Raw genomic sequence first — 24118 nt, forward strand, 5'->3', positions numbered from 1 at the left:
GGTGAGAAGACTATATATATAAGTTATTATTTCGATAACTTTTTGACTATACTAATGTTAAAATTTATAACACATTTTATTATTACCATCTCAATCAAATGTTTTTTCTTATGTCTATGAAATTTTTATTTTTATTTATTTTGTTTCAATTGATTAATCCTTGCAATTTGGGGATTTGAGACTCAAAAACTATGCATTATTGGAACAAAATTTATAAGGATCTTATTATAAAAAACAAAAAAAAAATTTCTAACGCTTCTTTCTCTCACCTATTCAGTCATTTTCCGTTAAGGTTTTGGATGCGCCGCTCATGTCCACACTGGATGAACGACTTCCTCTTGAAAATTCATTGACGATTTCAAGCTGAAACGAATGAATTTTGAAGACGATTTCATTCCCTCTCTTTAATGTAACTAATAATAGTTTGTTCTTTGGTTACAAAAATTGATTCTAAGCAAAACTTGAACTAAAGTTGATAGTACTATAAAGTAGCATAAATTGTTTAGAACATCTTGCGATAAAAGTTTGTCGATGTGTGAAAATTGATGGTATAGCCTGAATAAAAAGGCCAAAGAAGGGGACAGGGTCAAAGCATAAGTTGAACAACAAAGGAGTCGAAGAAATATCTAAATTGGGTAACCGGAATGTTAAGGATATAAGAGTTTGGCTTAATGTTTATTTGTTTATTAGATTTCAATTGGTTTTTTTGATTTATATTTGTATATACACTTTTAGGTTGAACTGATTTCTTGGTTGTTTAATACATATTTTTTTTTTGTCGTATGCTCAAACGACAATTTGTAACACATAAATAAACAAATAATTATGTTTCTTAAACAAATAATAATTAACAACGTTCGTTCTTTTTTTTAAAAAAAATTTTTGTCGTTTTATTGAAAAAACAAATTTAACCTAAAGTGCATTTAATTTGAAGCTATATGCACATTGAACAAATTAATCAGTAATGTATAAATAATATGTTCTTTAGAATTTGTGTTTCTGTTGTTGGTATACAACTTTAACTCAGTGGTTGTTATTGATAACTATTTTTTTATGTGACAATTTAATAAAAATATAGAAGACCTCTGGATTTGCATCGTTTCAGCAATTGTTGCCATAACCGTTGTCCTTTTACTCAGTTGCAAAAACTTATGCATATTTAAGGACCATAGGTATTTTTAACAACATTGTTACTGTATTTACTAGAGCGCATGCGTTGACAGAAGGCATATATCAAAGTTTTTCCACGCATTTGAGTTTGGTGATCTTATTCTTGGCGATTGTGGTACCTTTAACAGCACAATCACTTATAAAGCTGATTCACATTGAAAATGTGGCAATCTCAAGTTATGTCATATCGAATATAGAATATAATCAGCTCTCTGATACAAGTCAAGTATAGTAGCTGAGATCATACATGAAGGGCAAAAAGAAGGAAATACATGTGGAACTACTCTAGCATTGGTTTATACAAACAACTTGGGACGAATATCTCAATCTCGTGAAAGCTACGCACCTTCCATTTGGTTAGTTTTGTCTTTAACAATTAGTTTCTTTGGGAAGGTCTTTGCAACTACTTTTGTTTGGTATACAAGATATTTTTCACAAAATGAAAATGATAGAATTAGAGTTCATCACTCACTCGTATAACTTGTATGTTTCGGGCCAGGAGGTTGTTATCAAGACCAACCATAATTGCGTTTATCATTTTGTATATAGCACAGTCATTCTAAAAGCCTTCTATGGAGTCTTAAATTAAATAACCTTAGTCACATCACATCATGTGAGATTTTTTAACATCAGAACTCCACATTAAGTCAGCATCTTGTTCACATAAATATTTCATTTGGAATTTTAATAAAAATATGCGGTCCGACCGCGAAACAGTTTAGTGAACAGTCCGGTTATTAACTTTAAAACGGTAACCTTACGAACCGGTCAAAATTCGATCCGACCAGACGATTCTACCTGAAAATCAAACCACCCACCACCCGACCTCTATCTCGTGACTTCACATTTTCAAATACTCTTCAAATCAACCACTAATTTCGACCTCACACTCGACAAACCACCCACCACCCAACTTCCATCTCGTGACCTCACTCTTTCAAATGCTCGCCAAACCAACAACTAATTCTGACCTCACACTTTTAAATACTCAACAAACCAACAACTAATTTTGACCTCACACTCGACAAACCTCCCACCACCCGACATCTGTCTCGTGACCTCACACTTTCAAATGCTCATCAAACTAACAACTAATTACAACCTCACACTCGATAAACCACCCACCACTCGACCTCCATCTCGTGACCTCACACATTCAAATGCTCGTCAAACCAACAACTAATTTCGATCTCAAACTCGACAAACCACCCACCACACGAGCTCCATCTCGTGACCTCACACTTTTAAATATTCGTTAAACAACAACTAATTCTAACATCACACTCGATAAACCACCCACCACCCGACCTTCATCTCGTGACCTCACACTTTCAATTGCTCACCAAACCAAACACTAATCCGACCCCATACTCGACAAACCTCCCACCACTCGACCTCCATCTCGTGACCTCACACTTTTAAATGTTCATCAAACCAACAACTAATTACAACCTCACACTCGATAAACCACCCATCACCCGACTTCCATTTCGTGACCTCACACTTTCAAATGTCCGTTAAACTAACCACTAATTCCAACCTCACACTCAACAAACCACCCGATTTTCATCTCGTGATCTCACACTTTCAAATGCTCGCCAAATTAACAACTAATTCCGACCTCACATTCGACAAACCACCCACCACCCGACCTCCATCTCGTGACCTCATATTTTCAAATGTTCGTCAAACCAACCACTAATTCCGACCTTACACTTTCAAATGCCTCATATCATTTGTTTAAAATTGTGTCACCATATATTTTTGAAAATCTAAATTTGCATGTTTTAGAATTCGAACTCTGGTCTCAAGTATAAAATGTGAATACTTCAACCACTAGAGAATTTGAGATTGTTGAAATAATTTTATTATTTTGTGTATATATATATATATATATTGTATTTAATATTTATTACTAGTTAATTTTTATATTAATAAAAAAATATTTATGCTAATAAAAATATTATATATACGATTAGACAAAAAAAAATGTATAATAACATATAAAATGTATTTATATAAAATTAAGGATAAAAAATAATATTATATATATAAATTATTAATAAAAAAATATATATTTTATGATTAGTGAGAATATATATATATATATATATAATTAATGAGGGAGAAAATAATTAGAAAAGAAAAAAATATAAGATAAAATATATTTATAATATTTAAAATATAAAATTTAATTAAAAAAGAGAGAATAAGACAGAGGAGAAAGAAAATACGTGGATTATAAACTTAAATTATTATGGTGTTGCTAACTTTAAATATTATATATATATTTAGTCAATAAAAATAACTTTTACTAATAAAAATATTAAGTAAAGGAAAAAGTAAATGAATAAATACATAATAATATATATATATATATAGATTTCCATAATATTTTCAATGTACATTATTATTGTGTAGATATAAAATACAGATTATAGATTATAGAATTTTTTTTTTTTTTTTTTTTTGTTAGATATCTTATTATTATTGTGGTTAAAAAAATAAAAATTAATTGAGTATATTTAAATTAAAATTTTTTTTTTATCATAATAAAAGGTGAAATTTTAAATTTAGAAAACTATCTAATTCTAAACAGGACCCAAATTTTCTCTTTATTTAAAGGGTCAAGAGTTTTACTTTGTTTGACAAGATTCATTTGAATTGAGTTAATTATATGGTAATATTATATAATTTATTTAAAAAATAAGTTAATTGTATTTATATATTTTTTTTAACTAATTCACTAAAACCAATCTTAAATTAAAAATAATATGGTGAATCCCGTAGAGAGCTTAACTTAAAATTATTTTCTCAAATATTTGAAAGAGTATGAGGGCATGTTTGAATTGTGGTTTTTACTCAAGAATAGGAAAATTATTAAATATGAAATAATTATATATATTTATTAAATTAATTATTTATATTAAATTATTCTTATATATTTAAACGTATATTCTTCTTCTTCCTCTTTTACTACAAAGACATCGTCACATTATAAATTTTAATCTATATACTTCCTTACTTTATTTTTATTTATTATTTTAGAAATAATTATTTATAATTTTTTAGATAACACATAATAAATAAAATATTAACAAAATAAAACATATATGTAAATTTTACTACTTAATTAATTATTATCCAAAATAAGGATATTAACAATATTATATATTTTTTTGTTTTATAATTGTTAAAAAAGATTAACAGAGAAATGAGTTTTTAATTATTTATTAAAAAATATTTTTTATTACATTATTATAATTTTAACCATCCACGTACTAATTTTTTACTCTTATTCATTGTAATTTATAAAAGAACAATCTCGAGACTACAAATTTTATTTTTATACTCAATTGACCGAATTAAAATAAAACAATTAAGATTTCATGAATAAAATAATAAACCCAAAAAATAAAAATAAAATAAGTAAAATAAAACAAATATATATATATTTAATAAAATAAATAATACTAATAAGAGTAATGAAAATAAACCAAAAAATATATAATCATAAAAACAAAAAAGAAGTATAATACTCATATAAGGTTATTATTGAAAAAAAAATGATATATTGTGAATTAGTTTGTTGTGTTTTGATTTTGCAGGAATTTTTTTTTTGGTGATTCTTAACTGAAAACTAATCCCCAAATGGACTAGGAAAGTGGATTAAAAAGAGATAATGTCCTCTTCAATTATTCATGCATGGTTGTTTGATCCATTTTTAATTGATCATGGGTAGCGTGTCATTCTATTTTTTTTATATCAAAATTTTCAATATAAAGATACAGTATGGATAAAATAATACGGTATATCATACCCAGTGTTGTTCTTGAGATTTTTTAGGCCTTAGACGAAAACGCGAAATTGGGACCTTACGCATAAACTTCATTTGTGTTTCACCGTTGATCTTCAATAACCTTCCAATATCTACAAAGATGTAACATAAGTTGTCAACAAAAGTGACTTCTTTTTGCATTTTTAGATGCAAAATCATTGATAATTGTATCGTAATCAATGTATTCCAAAAAATCTTTTTCAATACATAAAATAGCAAGTCCATTCAATCTATCTTGAGACATCGAAGATTTTAGATAATTTTTCAATAATTTTAACTTAGAAAATTTCTTTCAGCAGAAACTACCGTAACAGGCAATGTTAGTAAAATTCGATATACAATAAAGACATTAGGATAACAATCTATTGACATTACAAAATCAAGAATTTCAGCAGCGGGCATATCCAAACTAGATAAAGCAACTTGTAGTATTTTTCAGTTACGTTGTCGGTTTCGTTGTCGATGTAGGATATAGAGACTAAGAGAGACAGACAGTGAGACAGACAGTAAGGATTTCAATTTTTTGTTCTAATAGTGTTAGTTTGTTTCTCTATTTGGGCTATAGAGCCATGAGCCAAAAAATCTAACATAATAAAAAAAAAATTAAAGAATAAAAAACTAAAAATCCTTACTAATACCTAGCATATATAAAAAAAAAAAAATAGGCCTCTTTTTGTCCTAGGCCCTAGGTCGTGGCTTAGGCTGCCTACCGGGCCGGGTCGAATCATACCGATTCACCCATAATTTGTAATAATCAACTATCTAATTTATACTACTTACATAACAAAAAAAATTGTAGCTTACAACTATATTCTATATTTTGTTTTAAACAATTTTACAATTTAGAATGAATTTATTCTTATGTTATAACTTTGAAAAAGTTCTTAAAATATTTGAATGTTCAATCAAAAAAGTGGTAATTTTGTGTATTTTTATTTATCATGACTAATGGTATATTCATGAATTCACTGCTCCCCGATTTGGTCAATATTTGGTATTAAATAAAGTGATTCAAGACTATTATTGTCTTTTTTTTTTAATATTAAGAACCTCTTAATTTTAATAGTGAGAAAATATTAAAGTTATATTCCTCATTTCATATGAGTCAATTATTACATTAAATTCACCAAACTCTTCCAACTTTTCTCCCACTTCAAAACAAAATCAATTTATCTTCATAAAATATACCAGTGTTTTTGATATAGGATATGGCTTGTCCCAAACAGCAGCCATGTAATTCCCGATCGTGCTTTGTTCCTTAGCGGCGATGATGAGGCGGTAATTGATACCGGCAACCACTTCAACCTCTCCTTTAGCAACGTTAATGAATTCCAAATTCGTATGTGCTTGTTTGTTGTGCTCGAATATAGCGAATTTTCCATTTTCTATTACTACTGGATTATTAGGGTTGATAATTGGCTTCCATCCATGTTGAGCTAACGATGCTTTAAAGTTAGAAATATTATCTGCATAAACTGTATTAAAAAGTTGTAGAGAAAACACAAAAATAAAGATGGAAAGAAGTTTATAATGAGAAAACATTTTCTTACTATGTTTTTGGGAAATGGATAGTGTTCAATATTTATAAAGGTGTGATTTAATTTTTATTATTTTTTATGACATTAATTAAGCTATTCAATAATATGAGTGACTTTATTGAAAAAGTTATTAATTAAAAGAAAAAGTTTTATGCATAGATTATAAAATTTTAAGATCTCATGAGTGTATATCTTATTATTTTTTTAATTAATGTGTTCAGACCAATTATTATTATTTTAGAATGTAGACAAAATCATAGAGGAAACTAATACATTAATCACATTTTTACAATTTTAATTTGAAAATTTTAAGTTATTAAAATAGTTTGGATCCAAATGAATATTGCAAAAAATAAAAATATTTGTCATTTTGTAATGAACCTAATCACAAAAAAATGTTTTTACTTCACTTTTTTTATAATAATTTATTGGTGGTTGATTTAGATAAAATAATATTATATAATATTTTTTAATTGTGCATAAACTAATAAATATAATAATAAATTCAGCCGGTTCTAAACGTGGTCATTTATATTTGTTTTTGTTTAAAATTTCTTCTTTTATAATTGTTTTTATTTGAAATTTTTCTTTAGATTTATTTTTGTTTGAAATAGTTAGGTTCTTTAAAAAAATATAAAATGAAGAATATATCTCCAAATATGAATAATTCTTATTATATGATCGAAATTTAAAACATCTTGATAACTAATTTAAAAATATCGATCGCCTAAAATTTTAATTAAGTTGTGATTATTAGATTTGGATTAAAACTTATTATAACTAATAAACTCACTTCGTTATCAAATTATATTCATTTTCACTCTTAATTCATTCTCAACAAGGTGATAATCACATTTTTAATCTAAATCATATTTAGATGACCGGTTTTAGTCTATTACTAGTTTTGTATCATAATATAATATTTTATTTTTAATAATTCTATCATATTATTTACATTTTAATTATAAGACATTTTATCTCATCTTCAACATTAATATTTGTTATTGTTTATAGATGATTTTTGAGGCACAACACAAACACAATATCTAAATATAGCGGAGACGAATAAGTAACAACTTCGTTATTATCTTAGCTTGCAACATCTTTCTTTGAAAATGGAACAACATATGCGTTGACGTTTGAGAATTAAATTGAAAAAGTTATTTCAAAACGAATGTGAAAATATAGTCAACAATATACTTAGAAAAATAAAAAAAAATGGATATATCACATATAAAAGTAATTTGTGGATATTTTAAATAGTGATAAGAAAAATTAAGTAAGTTAATTTTCAAACCGGCCACATATTACGATTTTTGAATATTTATTTTAAATAATCAAAAAGGGAGAAATTGATAGAAAATAATTGTTATAACGTATGAAAAGTTTAATGAATAGATAAAACTAAGTTCAAATATATATGTTAAACCGCTAAGTTATATCAAGTATATTAATTGGTTTAAATATAACAAGAAGTTGTTGTAGTGTAGTGGTAAACACCTCTGTCTGTCACACATTTGACCAGGGATCAAATCTCACTGGTTACAAATAATATTTAAAGTTTTGCTACTTCGTTTTGAAGTAAAAGGCAACCGGTTCGGTCAGTAAAGTTCAGTCAACCGGCTCGGAGTTCGGTCAACCGACACTTAATGCAGTCGTTCAGTCATAAATGTTCCGGTTGATTAAATGCAGCCGCTCAGTCATAAATGTTCCGGTTTATTAAATGAGTCGCTCAGTCATAAATATGTTCCGGTCATAAATGTTCCGGTTGATTAAATGATGTCAAGCTCCGGTTATTAAATGAGTAATCCAAATCCAGAAGCAATCTCCAGGCAGGTATCTGTCAGGCATGCTTGTCCAAATCCAGAAGCAATCTCCAGGCAGGTAGCTGTCAGGCATGCTTGTCCAAATCCAGAAGCAATCTCCAGGTAGCTGTCAGGCATGCTTGTCCAAATCTAGAAACAATCTCCAGGCAGCAGGTAGCTGTCAGGCAGGCGGCCGGCTAAGAGCATGTCTGCCATGTGTCCAACATTCAAACCGGCTAAGTGCATGTCTGCCATGTTTCCAACATGCAAACCGGCTAAGTGCATGTCTGCCATGTGTCCAAATTGATCTGTCCAAGAGGGAAGGCGTGCAAGCCTCTTGATCATTACCAGTTTCCAGCGGCCAATCTCCTGGAGAGAGAAAATATGACCGTTGTCATATTTTTCATATAAATAGAAGGCAAGGAAGAAGTATCAAAGCAGCATCAAATCGGAATAAAAAGCATCAAATTGTCCAAAACGTTTCTGAAAGTTATTAAGAGAGAGAGAAAGAAATCTATTGTTTCATTTACCGAAAGTTGTATTGTGTTGTGTTATTGTATTACATCATAGTGAGTGGTGTAACCGACGAGTAGCGATTAAGGCTCGTTCGGCATTGTGTGAGTGTTGTAACATTCAAGTTAGTGGAGATCCTTCTCATAATCTGAGAAGAAGGGGTGACGTAGGAGGGTTTGCTCCGAACATCCATAAAAATTTTGTCTCGTGTCTTTTATTTATTTCCCGCTTATTTACTCCAAAAACCGAAATACGTTAACCGAAATATAATCCTACTCCAATAATCAAAACCGGTCTATACATATTTCTTAAACCGACTCCTCATAAACTTCATCCGAATCGTATTCGTTGCTTCAGATTGAAACGGACATTTCCGCACTTGAACTCGGTTCAAGAGTCTGTAACAATCTGTGTAGTGTTAAGAACGGTTATAGTCTCTAACCGGACTATCACAAAAGTGTTGTGTGTGTTGTAAGAGGCCACCCTTTCAGAAACCGGAAACAACCCCGGTCCTCCAAAGGCGTCCCCGATCCTAACAAATAGTTGTAAATATTTAGGGGTGTATATTCAAACAAAAACAAACAAAAATTAATGTTTAAGGAACAAATTCAAATAAAAATATATGTATAAGAAACAATTTTAAACAAAATCATGCATAAAGAGACATTTCAAACTTAATTCAATTTATAGGTAGCATTATACCTATTAGGCCTTTTATTTATATTTATGGAAATTCAATAATAATAAAAAAACATTTTAAAATTGTTTTCAAATAAAACATAACTTCATTTCAGTAATTAAACAAAATATTAAATTACATTTTTATAACATTTCAAAATATTTAATAATATAATCGTTATATATAATTGTTCTTTTATATCTTTCAAATAATCTAAAATCATTTATAAATAAGGTTGTATTATTACAAATCAATTACTATTAGATTAAGGAACATCTGAATATTTCATTCCCAGTAAATTACTAATTATATGAAATATATATATATATATATATATATATATATATATAATAAACATAATTTCTCTCCCCCTTACTTAAAATGCTTCCCTAAATAATTTGGGTAAAAATGATTTTGAGTTTTTATTTAATTTCTATATATATATATATATATATATATATTAATGTGATTGTGAGAGTTTCTTTTTTTTTATATTAATAATAATACAACATAATTTATTCTCATATTTTCTTTTAAAAAATTATAAGATATATATATATATATCACTATGACATTATAAAATATATTACAAAACACAAAGTTTATTGATAATAAGGATGACAATGGGATGTTTTAAGGCGAGGAATGTAATTATATCTCCGCCATGTTCTTACTTCGTGATTTTTTTACTATCATCCCTGTCTTATTTAATTTTTGGGAATTTCGTTTATACCGTATTCTAATAAATATTTTTTTTATATAATTAAATTATATAAACGAATTTTTTAATATACTATATTAAAAATTTATAATATTATAAAAAAATAACTTAAAACTCTTATAAAATATAATCAATAAATATATTAGTGATTTTATATATATAATTGTGTTTTAAGTGTGTGAGGTATAATTGGGAGAAATTGGGCTCGATTTGGGACGAAGGACACAATTAACCTCCACGTCCCATGCTCAGTCAACTATCGGTCAAATCGGGAAAAAAATTGTTTTAAATACGACAACTCGATTCGATTATCATGCAGCGGTTTTAAATTGTCATCTTTAATTGCTATTTCTATTTTAAAAAAATACATTTATTAATATAAATTAAAAATTTATGTATATGGATAAATTTAATTTTTATCTTCTGTCATGTTTGAAACTTGAATTTATACAGAAAATTTCAAAATTGTATTTATATTTATGTGAATTTATATAAAAACTAATTTTAAAAATGTTATAATAATAATAATATACGAGTCAAACATATTTAGGCCTTAATAGTTTATAACTTTATATTGTTTTTTAGGAAATTAAATAAATTAAAAGTGGAAAAGGATTTTCAGTTTTTCATTTACTAGCGGCCCACTTAGACTAAACAAGAAATTGTCAATTGCCAAAGTGTACAAGTTATTACTTTTCATGTCAATTTTTAAATTTTAATTTATTATTAATTATCTATATTGATATATATTGTGATAACTTATCATCTCTTACTTATCATCTCTTACTCGAGTAACCAACCTATACATGGTTACTTGCAACCGAACTATATATCATATAATAGACTTTCTCATTTCGCTTAATTAACATATCCCTTGTTCCCAACCGAACTATCATTTTAAGCGTTTTGCACTGCAATCAATCTCATATTTCCTAACATATCATAACTGAACTATCATTTCGAGCATGTTATATCACAACCATCTCATATCAATACACATTTTCCCTCCTACCATCCTCACTTCAACCAATCAATACACTTTTAGTTCTCCAACCATCTTATTATATTACACTAGTAAAAAAACTATTAATAGCAACGAAAAATAGTAACGGTACTTTAAACGGTTGGTATTAAGGGGTTAATACCAACGGTTTTAAAAACCGTTGATATAAAGGGGGTTAATATTTACCGCTTTTAAAACGGTTGTTATTGACCTATACTATATTAATGGTATTTAAAAACCGTTGATATAGAGGGTGTCAATATCAACAGGGTGTCAATATCAACGGTTTTTAAAACCGTTGATATAGAGGGTGTCAATATCAACGAATTTGGACCCGTCATTTGGGTGCCACGGTGCGAGATAATTTTGCCATTCCACATCGCACACTTAAATGGTCCTTGTTACTACAGTCTACTATGGATCATTTGTGGCAGTCTGTTAAGGTGAGTTAATTTTATTTTAAATTTATATGTAATAATATTTTTATATTGAAATGTTTCTAAATTTTTCAGGATAAATTTGAGGCAGAGAATATGGATAATTATCGAGACGCCACGTTAAGACATATGAAAGATCTTTGGAACACGTGGAGGTCAAATAATCACCTCAATCATATCTTTCGACATTCCGGTAATTTAGAAGCAATTAAAGCGGACAAACCTAAAGAAATTACACAGGAGGACTGGGAGTGGTTGTTTACCCATCGATATAACACAGATCAATTCAAGGTTAGTACTGTATACATTTTTTGTTGTAAATAATTGTTTCAATAAGTCATATCTCAATATTAATTGCAGAAAGTAAGCTCAACGAATAGAAGGAATAGACAAAATGTGAAATATGTTCACCACACTGGAAGCAAGTCATTTACTCAATTAGAACGAGAAATAGTAAGACATCTAATTAATTTTGTTTCATAATTTTTATCAATTGAATTGTGTATTATTTAATTTATTTAGGAGTTGAGAGATGGACGTCCTCCAGCATTCGAAGACGTTTTTCTTGAGACTCGAATTAAAAAAGATAGAACCGTTGATCCTGATGTCCAATTGAAAGTTGTAAGTATATATATATATTTAACTTATTTGATTAATGTTATAATATAATAAATATCTTATATTGAAGGATGAAATGCGTTCAATGAGAGAGAAAAATCCTTCAATTTCAAATATTGATTTAATAGAGTCTGTTTTCGGTAATCAAAGTCATGGATATGTGATCGGAATGGGTGGGGGAGTGTTGATTTCACAAGTGAGAGATATTCAATCAAAACAATCTCTTCGCCACCAGAATTTATGTCTTCAAACAAGAATAGAAGATGTTGAAAGAGCTCATCAAACGGAATTGGAAAATCTACGAGCCCAGAGATTAAATGATAAACTTGAGATGGAAGAGGCGAGATTAAAGGATAAACTAGAGAATCAAGAGTCAAGATTAAATGATAAACTCGAGATGGATAAAAAAATTGCAGCTATGATGTCACAATTTTTGGGAACTACATCTACATCGATGCCTCCCACAACAACGTCTTCTAATTCAGGTTAGATTAATAACTTTAATTATTTATATTAATGTGATATAATAATTTTGATCATTTTTATGTGTATATGTCTTTATATATAGGTTTGCTAAATTTGGATGACGAACAAATTGATTTTGAAAAGGTGTAGGGGTTGATGTTGAACTAACAAAGAAATTGAAGATCAAACTTTTATTTTATTTTAGTATTATGAACTCTTTTATTTTGTTGAAGTGTGGGATTTATAAGTGTTAGAGTTAGATGGTTTTGAATATTAATTTTAGAATGATGTTTGAAAATTATATTGTTCTTTGAAAATTTGTGGGATTTATAAGTGTTGGAGTTAGATGGTTTTGGTTGTTAATTTTTGAATGATGTTTAAAAATTATATTGTTCATTGAAACAAAGTTTAAGTGTGTGATTTATAAGTGTTAGAGATAGATGATTTTGAATGTTATTTTTAGAATGATGTTTGAAAATTATATTGTTCCTTGAAATTCTATGGGATTTATGAGTGTTGGGGATAGATGGTTTTGAATGTTAATTTTAAAATGATGTTTAAAAAATATATTGTTATTTGACTTTTTTTTTTTTTTTTTTATGTGTGGGATTTATAATTGTTGGGTTAGATGATTTTGAAAGTTGTAATTTTAAAATGATGTTTAAAAATTATGTTGTTCTTTGATTTTTTTTTTTTTTTTTTTTTTTTTTTTTATATATAGTATGAGATATATAGGTGTTGGAATTAGATGAGTTTGAATGTTAAATTTATAATAATGTTTAAACATTATGATGTTCATTGACAAATTTGAGTTATATATTTAAATGTATTTTTCAAATAATTTTTAAATTAAAATTAGTTGAAATAATTTTTTATAAATTTGAAAATAAGTAATGGAAACATTACTTAAATTCGAATTGGTTTAAATTTAATTCGAAAACCATAAATAAGTTAAAATTCGTTTTTCATTAAATATTTATAATTTTTTAAACCTCTTTATAAACAAACAAACAAAAAAGGATTATGTAACATTTAATTTTAATATTTTTATTTTTTACTTTTTACAAAATTAATGTTTTTAAGAATATATAGAGTCGGTTAGTCAATTAAAACAAATTGTATATTCATAAAAAAAATCATTTTTTTTAATTTGAGTGAATTTAATATAAATTTATTATTACTTATCAAATTAATTAAACAGAATTAAAAATAAAATAAATAATTATTTACATAAATAATATAATAAATTAGTTATTAAATAATACATTTATAATTTGCTTTTCTAAATCAAACAAAAACCTTATTAAAATTATGAAGCCAAAACAGTTTTAAGAACGTGCGTGCTCCCTATCTCCCCTTGGAATTCCCTAATTAAGGAGGCACTTTTGGACTACCTTAATGGAGGAACTCTTGGAATACCCTAATTAAGGAGGCAGGGAGTAAAAAATTGTGTCGCCGCCGTGAAGAATCAAAGTCCAGAGAAGAATTGAAAGAAGAGATTTCGGGATGTTAAAGAAAAGAACGTGCTCTCTATCGATCTCCTCTTGGAATACCCTAATTAAGGAGGCAGGGAGCAAAAGATTGCATCGTTGTGAAGAATCAAAGTTCAGAGAAGAAAGAAGAGATTTGGGGAAGTAAAATCGAAGATAGAGAAGCTAGAAGAGGATAGTGTTAGAATGAATATTCGGTTAGGTCGGAGTAGAGGGTTAAGGCGATTTCTCTCACGGTAACTCTAGATTTAAAATCTAATTTATATAACACTCTTCTCCATAGATAAAGGCTTGAGTCAATTTTGTGGAAACAGAATCTTCAGTTCCGGGCAAAATTAATTCGACCCTACTCTTTTGTTCAAAAATCCTGTTTTTGGTTGCTGAAGTCGTATGGCATCCAACCAACTAAATCTGAATTCATAATAAACATATGTGTGTCCCATAAATTAATTGGTGTTTCTTATTCGGATCCAGATTTAGAAACAAAAGGGTTTCTATTATAGAGTTTTACTGATATGCCATTGTCATGGTCATTTCCTTTACCTTTTGGTCTTTTTGTATTCTCTATTGGCTTGCCAATGATCTTCTATTTCCAAAATTCAATAACCTCTCTTATTTCAGTTAAATCTTCATGAATATCCCTTACTTGATTGTTGCTTTGTTGGTACTTGTCAATTGCAAAATGGACAACATTACCTTGTGTGCAAAGTATTAACATATAACATGTCATCTAAAACGAAATGTTGCTTCTCTCTTGCTTTATCTGTCATTATTTTGTCCTTGTCTAATGAAGTGCAATATAAAATCTTGGGTTGTACAGTATTTAACAATATGACACGTATCATTAAGTATGAGCTTGTATTTGATTCACTTGTTGAATTGTTGGGTCAATTGCTATAATTAACAATAATTATATACCTTCTCACTTCAGTCAACCAACACCAACTATCATTTTATGCATTTTACATAAATTTATCTCATCATATTATAGGCTTTCTCACTTCGGTCAACCACTATATCATTTGTTCCCCAATTGAACTATCATTTCGAATACTTTACACTATTTTTATAAAATTTTATAATTATTTCAAACTTGCACATTGCGATATTCGAACTCTTCGTCTTTATTAGGGAAGAAATGATATTATGATTAAATGAAATTATTGGTTGATCGAGAGAAATGAGGGAAGAGATTAGAGACGAAGAAGTGGGTAAGTTTGAGAAAAAAATGAAAAAGGTTTTCTTATCCAATTTATTATCATTTATTTCTCTTTTTATTAATAACAAATCATTGGATGAATTAGAGGAATTAAAGGATGAAGACAACTACTATGCTGCCCTAACCTCATATGCTCTAACTATTTGAAGTTGTTATGTTTAGAGCATATAGGCTCACGAATAGGATAATTAAAACGATGGAAAAAAATTAAAATATATTTAATTAAATATTTTATGTTGTAAAGTGATTGAAAAATTATTTTAAATTTATTTATTATTATAATATATATATATATATAATAATAATAATAATATTTTAGAATTAAAGTAAAATTTAAAAAGAAAATATCAACTATTACATATTTTATATTTAATTATATATATATATATATATTAAGAAGTTTGTAATATTTAAAATTAATAATATAAAAGGTCTATTGAAAAAAATAATATTGGTGGTTAAAATATGTAGATGCATCATTATAAAAATTGATAGAATTTGTGAATAAATATTAAATGAGATAATTAGTTACTAAATAGTAAAAATATTAGAGTAAAAAAAACTTGAAAAAAAATGATGAGAACTAATATTAATATTTTTTTAAATAAAATTTTATCAACTTCATTCTAAAATTTATTTTTTATTATAAAATATTATTATGTAAAATTATATTTTAATTTAATTATTTAATAAATATTTAAATAAAAAACAAATACATTTCACCTAATATTTTTTTGTCATTTAATATTAATTATTATATATATATACATAAAAATATATCTATAAAATATAATAAATAAATAATATATATTTATATATTCAATATGTTTTTTAATATTATATTTTGACATGTTTTAAGTAATTAATAAATATTTTTATTTTAATTTATAATTACCTATAAATATATATTTTTACAAAAATATTATAATATTAAATTATTATTAATAAATAAAAATTGATTTTATTGTTTAATAATAAATTATAATAATTTATTTATTTTAAAATAATTAATTATATTTAATTTTTTATTTTTGATAAATGTCATTCTTATTAAATTTAGTTCTTAAATAATCAAAATCAATATATATAATAAAATATAAAATATAAAAAATAAATATTAAGAAATAGTTATGTGATTTTTTAATATTTTTATTTATCATATAAGACAACAATAAGAAATTTAATTAATAGTTTAATTTAAAACTCAATGTTTTTAACATTTTTGTCCAAACTACTTTTCTTTCTATTATCAACTTATATTCACATTGGTGTGCAACTCATGATTTATATATTTATATTATTTTAGGATTTTTCAAACTCATAAAAATTAATTTTTTAACTTTAAATATTTGATAAATTTAAAAATATATGTTAACAATAAATTTGGATGGAATTTAATTTGAACAAATTAAAATTAATTAAAATTAATTATATTTAAATAATATTACTTTATTTAAAATATTTGTACATAAATAATTTTTTTATATTCTTACCGGGCCATTAATGCTCGTTTATATGATTTCTCTCATGATTGGTCTTTGATTGAATGAATAAGAAAAAAAAAATCAAATTATCTTAATATACAAATTCACAATGGTAAATTGGTAATGAATTTTGAACTCTTGAACTAAACTAGCTAAAATAAAAAAAGTACAAATCTTTATAGAAGGTTTAATCATTATAAATTTATGTGATAAGGCATGGTAAAAGAAATTTGTGCGACTCAAATCTATTTTGAAAAATTGAGTATCTAATTGGCTCAAAATTATTCTGTTTAGAAATTACGATATCAAATTTTTTAATTTTTGAAAGACTTGCTTGTTTGATAAAAAATTAATTTGAATCAAAATTTTAACTTAGAGTTGTCTGTTTTATAAATTGACATTTTTTAAAATGATTTGTTTATTTTATAAATTAATCATTTTTAAATAAGATTGTAAATATTAACTAAATAATTATTATATCCATGTTATTATGTCGGTCCACTAATGTCCATGCTATTATGTCGGTCCACTTATCTATTCGATCTCAATTGGAGAAAAAAATATTTATAAAAATAAGATGATAATATTATTTTTTATTTTTTATAAAAATTGAATATTAAAGTTTTTATCTTAAAAAAATATGCCTATCCGGTAACCCGACCCAAAAGTAACATCTTGTCTTAAATTGAAACTCCTTATTTTTCTTTTTTAAATTTGAGATTACGAAAAGAAAATTAATTTCAAGACTATACGTACCATTAAAAATATGAAGATCATAAATTATTTAAAAATATCAAATTATCTTTCAAACTAAAAGAGTTCAACTAAGGGATTCTCACAACTTTTAATGAAATTAGGAATAAAATTTACAAAATCCAATAAACTAATCTTTAGCACAAGAAAAATAAATTAATTATATAAATAATGTATGGTTTTATAAATAGTGTATGCATGAACCGTATAATTTTACAAAGGGTTAAATTAACTATCAAGCAAATTTCATTTTTTATTTGTGATCTGGTTGGATCTGAGTTATTTTAAAAAACAATTATAGGTAATAATTTTGAAAATTTCATTTTAAAAAGATTTAAAAAGTATCAAAATATAATAGTATAATAAAAAAAAAAATTAAATAATATTGTAGACTTTAATATGATATTTGTATAGGGAACTGTTAGATACCTTAGCTCACTACCCATTTTCTAATGTAGCCACATTTTCTTTTACTTTCCTAAATATCTACATTTTCTCTCACACCCACTTATTAGACACATCTCTTTCTAAACTTTATAATTTCTTCATTTCATAAATATAAAATATATATAATTAAATTTTTTTTATATAAAATAAATATATTATATAAATATTAAAATAAAATATATTACTTAAAATTAAAATAAAATACATAAAATACAACATTATTTTATCTTTATATATTTTATTTTATTCATATAAATTTATTTTATCTTTGTATATAATGTATATTTATTTAAATCATTTATTATTTTATAAATATAATATATTTAATTTTATTGTAGGACATGAATTCCAATTTTAGGTGAGTTTTATTTTATCAGTATATATTTTATATAATGTATATTTATTTGATTTTTTATTTTTATTTTTAATTAATTTTACAAATATAATATATTTAATTTTAGGTGAATAACCAATAATTTAATTTTATTCATATAATTTAATTTATTTTTATACATTTTATTTTAATATTTATATAATGTGTATTTACTTTTATTATTTATTTTTATCTTTACATAATTTTATAAATATAATAAATATAAGTAAAATTAAATTTATAATTTCTAACTACTTAATTAAGAATTTTTTTATGAACTCTCAATTAAATAATTTAAATAAATATTATAAATTAAAATAAAATATAATATATAAATATTAATATAAATTATATATTATATATTTTGTCTTTCTAATTCAATTTTATTTATAGAACTTTATTTTAACGTTTATGTCATTTATATTTATTTGAATTATTTAATTTAGTATATTTAATTTTAATTATATATAATATATATAAAATTAAGTAAAAATAAAATATGTGTTATTTTAATATATTTATAAAATTAAGTGAGGATAATTATTGTGTTATTTTAATATATTTTATTTTAATATTTATGTAATGCAATTTATTTTAATATATAATATTTAAATTATTTAATTAAGAATGATTAATTTTAACTAGCATATAATCTGTGTATTTGCACGAGTAATGATATAAAAATCGGAAAAAGAAATTACGGTAAAAATGTGATAGTATTTTTTATTTTATTTTAAACCTATTATATATAAGAGTTGAACTTTATATAGTTAAAACGTCTCACAATAATCAAATTTGGTGTTGAATTTAAAATATAAAATCTTATTAGCCTATTTGATTAAAGAGTGTTAGGTTGCAAGATCGAAACATACCTAGCATTTTTTTTTAATCGTTTTAAGTTTATAGGCGGGCCAACCCCCATAATCTGACCCAAATATTCATTTACTCTAATATATATATTCAAATTAACCACAGTTCTCGACTCGACAATTCGGACATTTTAAAAATTAATCATTATTATTATATATATATATTATATTATTTATTTATAAGATTAAATAACTAATATATTTATATAATGAAAAATGCAATTAATAGGATAATTATTTGGTTGAGAGAAAACGTAAATATTTTTAAAAAAATGAATAGAAGTATAGATTATATTAAAAAAAATGAACAGAAGTTAAATGGCCAGGAAGAGATTAGAGAACTGTTTCCAAAAATTTATTACTCCAATTCTTTTATTATTTACTGCTTTGTTTGGGTTAGGTCTTCTTTAACCTAAAAACATATTTTTAAATTTAAAATTTTAAAAATATTAAATCAAATAATAATTCATCTTTAACCTAAAAATGTATTCTCAAACTTAAAAAATATTATTAAAATATTTCTTTTTATACCAACATTTTAACTTTTTCAATAATATTTATATATTTATCTAACGAGTAATATATATACAACACTCTTATACATATACAACACCCTCGTACAATCATTTAGAAAGAAAGATAAAATATTTTTTTCTCTCTTGTATTTTTTTTAAGATATATTTTATATTTCTTTATAAATGAAATAGGTGTGGTATGAATGTGCTGTATAAGGTTGCTGTATATATTATTACTCTTATCTAACATTTTACAAATTAAACCTCATAACTTTACAATAACTCATTAACTTTTTTTAATTCTCGTTTAATTATAGAAAATTTTGATAAAATTAATTATAAATCAATAATACGTATAAAAAATTAAACATTTTTAAATAAACACAAATTATATTACAAAAGAAAAAAAAATTATATAAATTTATGATACATACAAAATATTATTATAAAATATATGATAAAAAAAATTAAAATATAAATAAATTATATAAACAAATTAAAATAATAAATTATATAAATAAATTTAATAGACAAAATATACATAATTTAAATATAATGACTAATTTATACCAATATAAAAAATAGTGTGTAAAGGCAAATTTGAATAGTGAGAAGAAATAATTTGATAGAGTAATTATAATACTTGGAAAAGAAAATCTGTTTTTAGTTTGTATTTGGTGGTGAGTTGGTGGAGAGAATGTCTTAACAATAATGCGGAAAAAATGAAAAAAGATATTTTTAGAGTATTTTGAGAAAATATCATATTTTATCAGCGACTTATTTAAGGTATCAAATATATTTATGTATCAAAAATCTTTTACTTATGCATAATAATTTATTAAAAAAATATTAAATTTATCCAACTAATAACAAAAAAAAAAAAAAAAAATAACATAGTTAAGTCTTGACAAATGTATTTTGCTATATTTTATTTTTTACAAACAGCTAAACTAATTTACTTTCTGTTGAAATTTGACTTGTTTAAAATATATATTTTCAATTAATAACTTTATTTAAAATAATAATATTTTGAATTTTTAATTTTATTAAATTTTAATTTTTATATAACCAATTTATAATTATTAAATCAATGATAACTTGAAATAAATATTTTTAAATCAATTTATATTTTTATATAACCAATTTATAATTATTAAATCAATTTATAATATAATTTATTTAGAATAATTAAACTATTAAATATGATATTTCAGAATAAAGTTTTTAATTTTATTAATAAGTTTAATATATATAATTCTATTTATATTATATTCTTATTTAAAATATATAAAATTCTTATCTATTAGAATAACTTTATAATATTAAAATCAATTATCATATATTTTAATATTATTTTGAATTTTTTAAATATGATTAATGAATTAAAAAAAATATGATTAATAATTTTAATATATATATATATATAAGTATATTTATAATTTATTATGATTAAAAATAGAGGAGTGATAGAGTGAGGAAATTTAGTGAGGAAATTTGGTGAGGGAATGACGTGGCATTACCTCATTGGTTGGAAAATATAAAAGTGGGAGGAAAGAGAGAAAAGAGAGAAATTATTTGATTTTTTCAGCGAATAAGATTATGCCACATCATTCCCACACCAAATTCCCACACCAAATTCCCTCACCTAATCATTTCTCTTAAAAATATATCATTATTTTTTTCTTATTAAAATAAATTTATAATATTAAAAAATATTTATTTAATGTTTATTTAGTAAATATTTAATTTCAAAATAGATTATATATATGAATTTAAACTATTAATCATAATAAAATTTAAATTATAATTTCAAAATATTTTATTATTTTAAATAAAATTATTAAGTAGAAATATAAAAATAGATAAATAAACAAGTAATTTTGAAGAATAATATCATTTAGTGAAACGGTATGAAAGGTTAATTCTTCAAAACTTGCACCACATAACTGGTCAATATTTTATTTTGAAAAAAACTACATATTTAAGTTGGATTTGAACTTCAAAAGGGGCAAATATGTCCCGGGCTATGTTAAAATGCATGTTTCAATCTTTAAAATACTTTAAAATTTTATTAAGGGAGAAAAACTTTTAATGAAGATTGTGAAGATTTTTGAAGAGTTTTGAATATTGGGACATGATGTGACAAAAGATTGGAGATGGGTGATTAGAAGAGGAGATGATTTACCTGAAAAAAATAATATAAAGAAGAATTTTATTATTCCTATCGCCTATTAAATCTTTTTAATATCATCTCTCAATATTTCTCTTTATATAATTTTTTTCATTTTTTTAAAATGTTTGTATGATAAAATTATATATTTTTATGGTAAATTATATTTTATATAATATATATTAAAAATTTATATTATTATTATAAAAATATTTTTTTTAAAATATGAAAAATAAATAAATATATTAATTACATTATATGTTTATTTATTTTTATTAATGTTCGAGGATGAAATACATTACAAATAGAATAATCGTTTCATCTTTAATTCAACAATAAATAGAAAAAAAAATCTACTCCATACCAAAAATAGGAGATTATAATTATTATCAAGAATATATTTTAAGTTAAAAACAAACAAAGTAAAATAAAAAAATAAGACATCTATCAATAATAATTTGAAATAATTTTCAAAGTTGAAGAAAATAGGTAACTGAAAAATAAGTATAACATAATGTTACTAATAAAAATAAATAAATAAATTTTTTTCCAAATTATAAGAAGAATAATTATAGAGGAGCGTCGACAACGACTTCCTATACCCACTTTAGAAAAAATAAGAAACGGGTCAAAAAAAAATTATCATCTAAAAAGTTAGATAGAAAAAATCATGTTCGGAAGCATTCATTCATTGTTTTCTCTCTCCAACTTTTTATATGATAATTTTTTTTTCTACTATGGCTGTCAGGTGGAGTCGATGTGGAGCTACTTCACAACACGATATAAAAAATTGGAAAAGATCTTTTGTTCTAATTTTGTTTCTCTGTTCTCATTTTCCCTCACATAAAGGGGACAAAATAGTCATTTAAAAAAACATTTTTTTATTATTTTACCCTTTCCTTGTGAGAGTGAAAAGAGGAAAAACAACCCTTAATGGGAAAGAATAAGTAACTCAATATGTTTATTTTTTAATCTCATAAAAAAAATTTTAACGCCGATTTTTTTCAAATAACTTGTTAGAAAAAAAAAGTAGCATTCTACATTTTATTACCATTATACTTTATATATATATATATATTATTTATAATTAATAATAATTTATTTATATTATTTTTTAAAAAATATAATAAAATAAATATTAAAAAATTATACATATTTTAATATTAACTTTTATTAAAATAAAATAATTTTATATTTAAAGGGTAGACACAAAAGAATGATAATATAAGTTGATTATAATTTTATTGTTACTACTTTTTTTTGAATATAATGTATTATATCAATAAAAATATAGTTTGGATGACATAAATGTTTATATAGGGTCAGTGGACTAGTTATAATATATTTTTCTTAAATTACATTATGATATTTTTATTTTATTTTATTAAATTAAAAAAATATGAACTTAAATTAATTTATATATTTATTTAAAATTATTGTTCAGAAATAGTTTATATAAAAAGAAGTAGAATAAATTTCTTTATAAATATTTAATTTAGATAATGTATATATATAAATTAATTAATATTTGTTATTCAAATATATTAATTTTATTTTCTAGTATAATTAATTATTTATTTGAATTATTTAAAATTTAAATGTTATATTAGATAATATGGTAGGTTATAGTTGAATTTATATTGTGTTTTAATTTAAATTTAAGGTAATTAATAAAAATATTTAAAATGAAATAATTTCAGAATTTAATTTATATTAAAAAAATAAAATGTAATAAAATAAATATTATATATATATTGAAGTAAACTTTTATTATTATAAAATAAAATATTTAAGGAGAAGACAATTTTGATATTTAATAAATAAAATTATTGATTAGAGATGTGACGTGAAATTTGAGTTTTGGGATAATAACCGGGTAAAATCTCAATAACTTATTCATCAAACAAGCTCTTAAGGTGTTTTATGTGAGAATTGAATCGATCTTTAATATCTTATGAACTGTTTAAGCACACTACTATTAAAATTTAAATAATACATTAACATAATATTT

At 24.0% G+C, this 24118-nt stretch overlaps 1 protein-coding gene across 1 annotated transcript; it reads left to right on the forward strand.

The window, feature by feature from the left end:
- The first annotated feature begins 11683 nt into the window (after positions 1-11683).
- Positions 11684-12937, forward strand: LOC124929485. Its single transcript, XM_047469861.1, has 6 exons — positions 11684-11710; positions 11780-11995; positions 12065-12157; positions 12227-12325; positions 12393-12807; positions 12891-12937. Exons 1-6 carry the CDS (start codon positions 11684-11686, stop codon positions 12935-12937), a joined length of 897 nt encoding a protein of 298 aa, XP_047325817.1.
- The last annotated feature ends 11181 nt before the right edge of the window (positions 12938-24118 follow it).

Source organism: Impatiens glandulifera, chromosome 1, assembly GCF_907164915.1.
Source record: "Impatiens glandulifera chromosome 1, dImpGla2.1, whole genome shotgun sequence".
Lineage (NCBI taxonomy): Eukaryota > Viridiplantae > Streptophyta > Magnoliopsida > Ericales > Balsaminaceae > Impatiens > Impatiens glandulifera.

What these genes read in the sequence shown, in the direction of transcription:
- LOC124929485 (XM_047469861.1), top strand. Translation starts at nt 11,684, where the DNA reads ATGGATCATTTGTGGCAGTCTGTTAAG. An exon ending in CTCAATTAGAACGAGAAATA is followed by an intron (nt 12,158 to 12,226) that starts GTAAGACATCTA and finishes TAATTTATTTAG; the next exon opens with GAGTTGAGAGATGGACGTCC. An exon ending in CTGATGTCCAATTGAAAGTT is followed by an intron (nt 12,326 to 12,392) that starts GTAAGTATATAT and finishes CTTATATTGAAG; the next exon opens with GATGAAATGCGTTCAATGAG.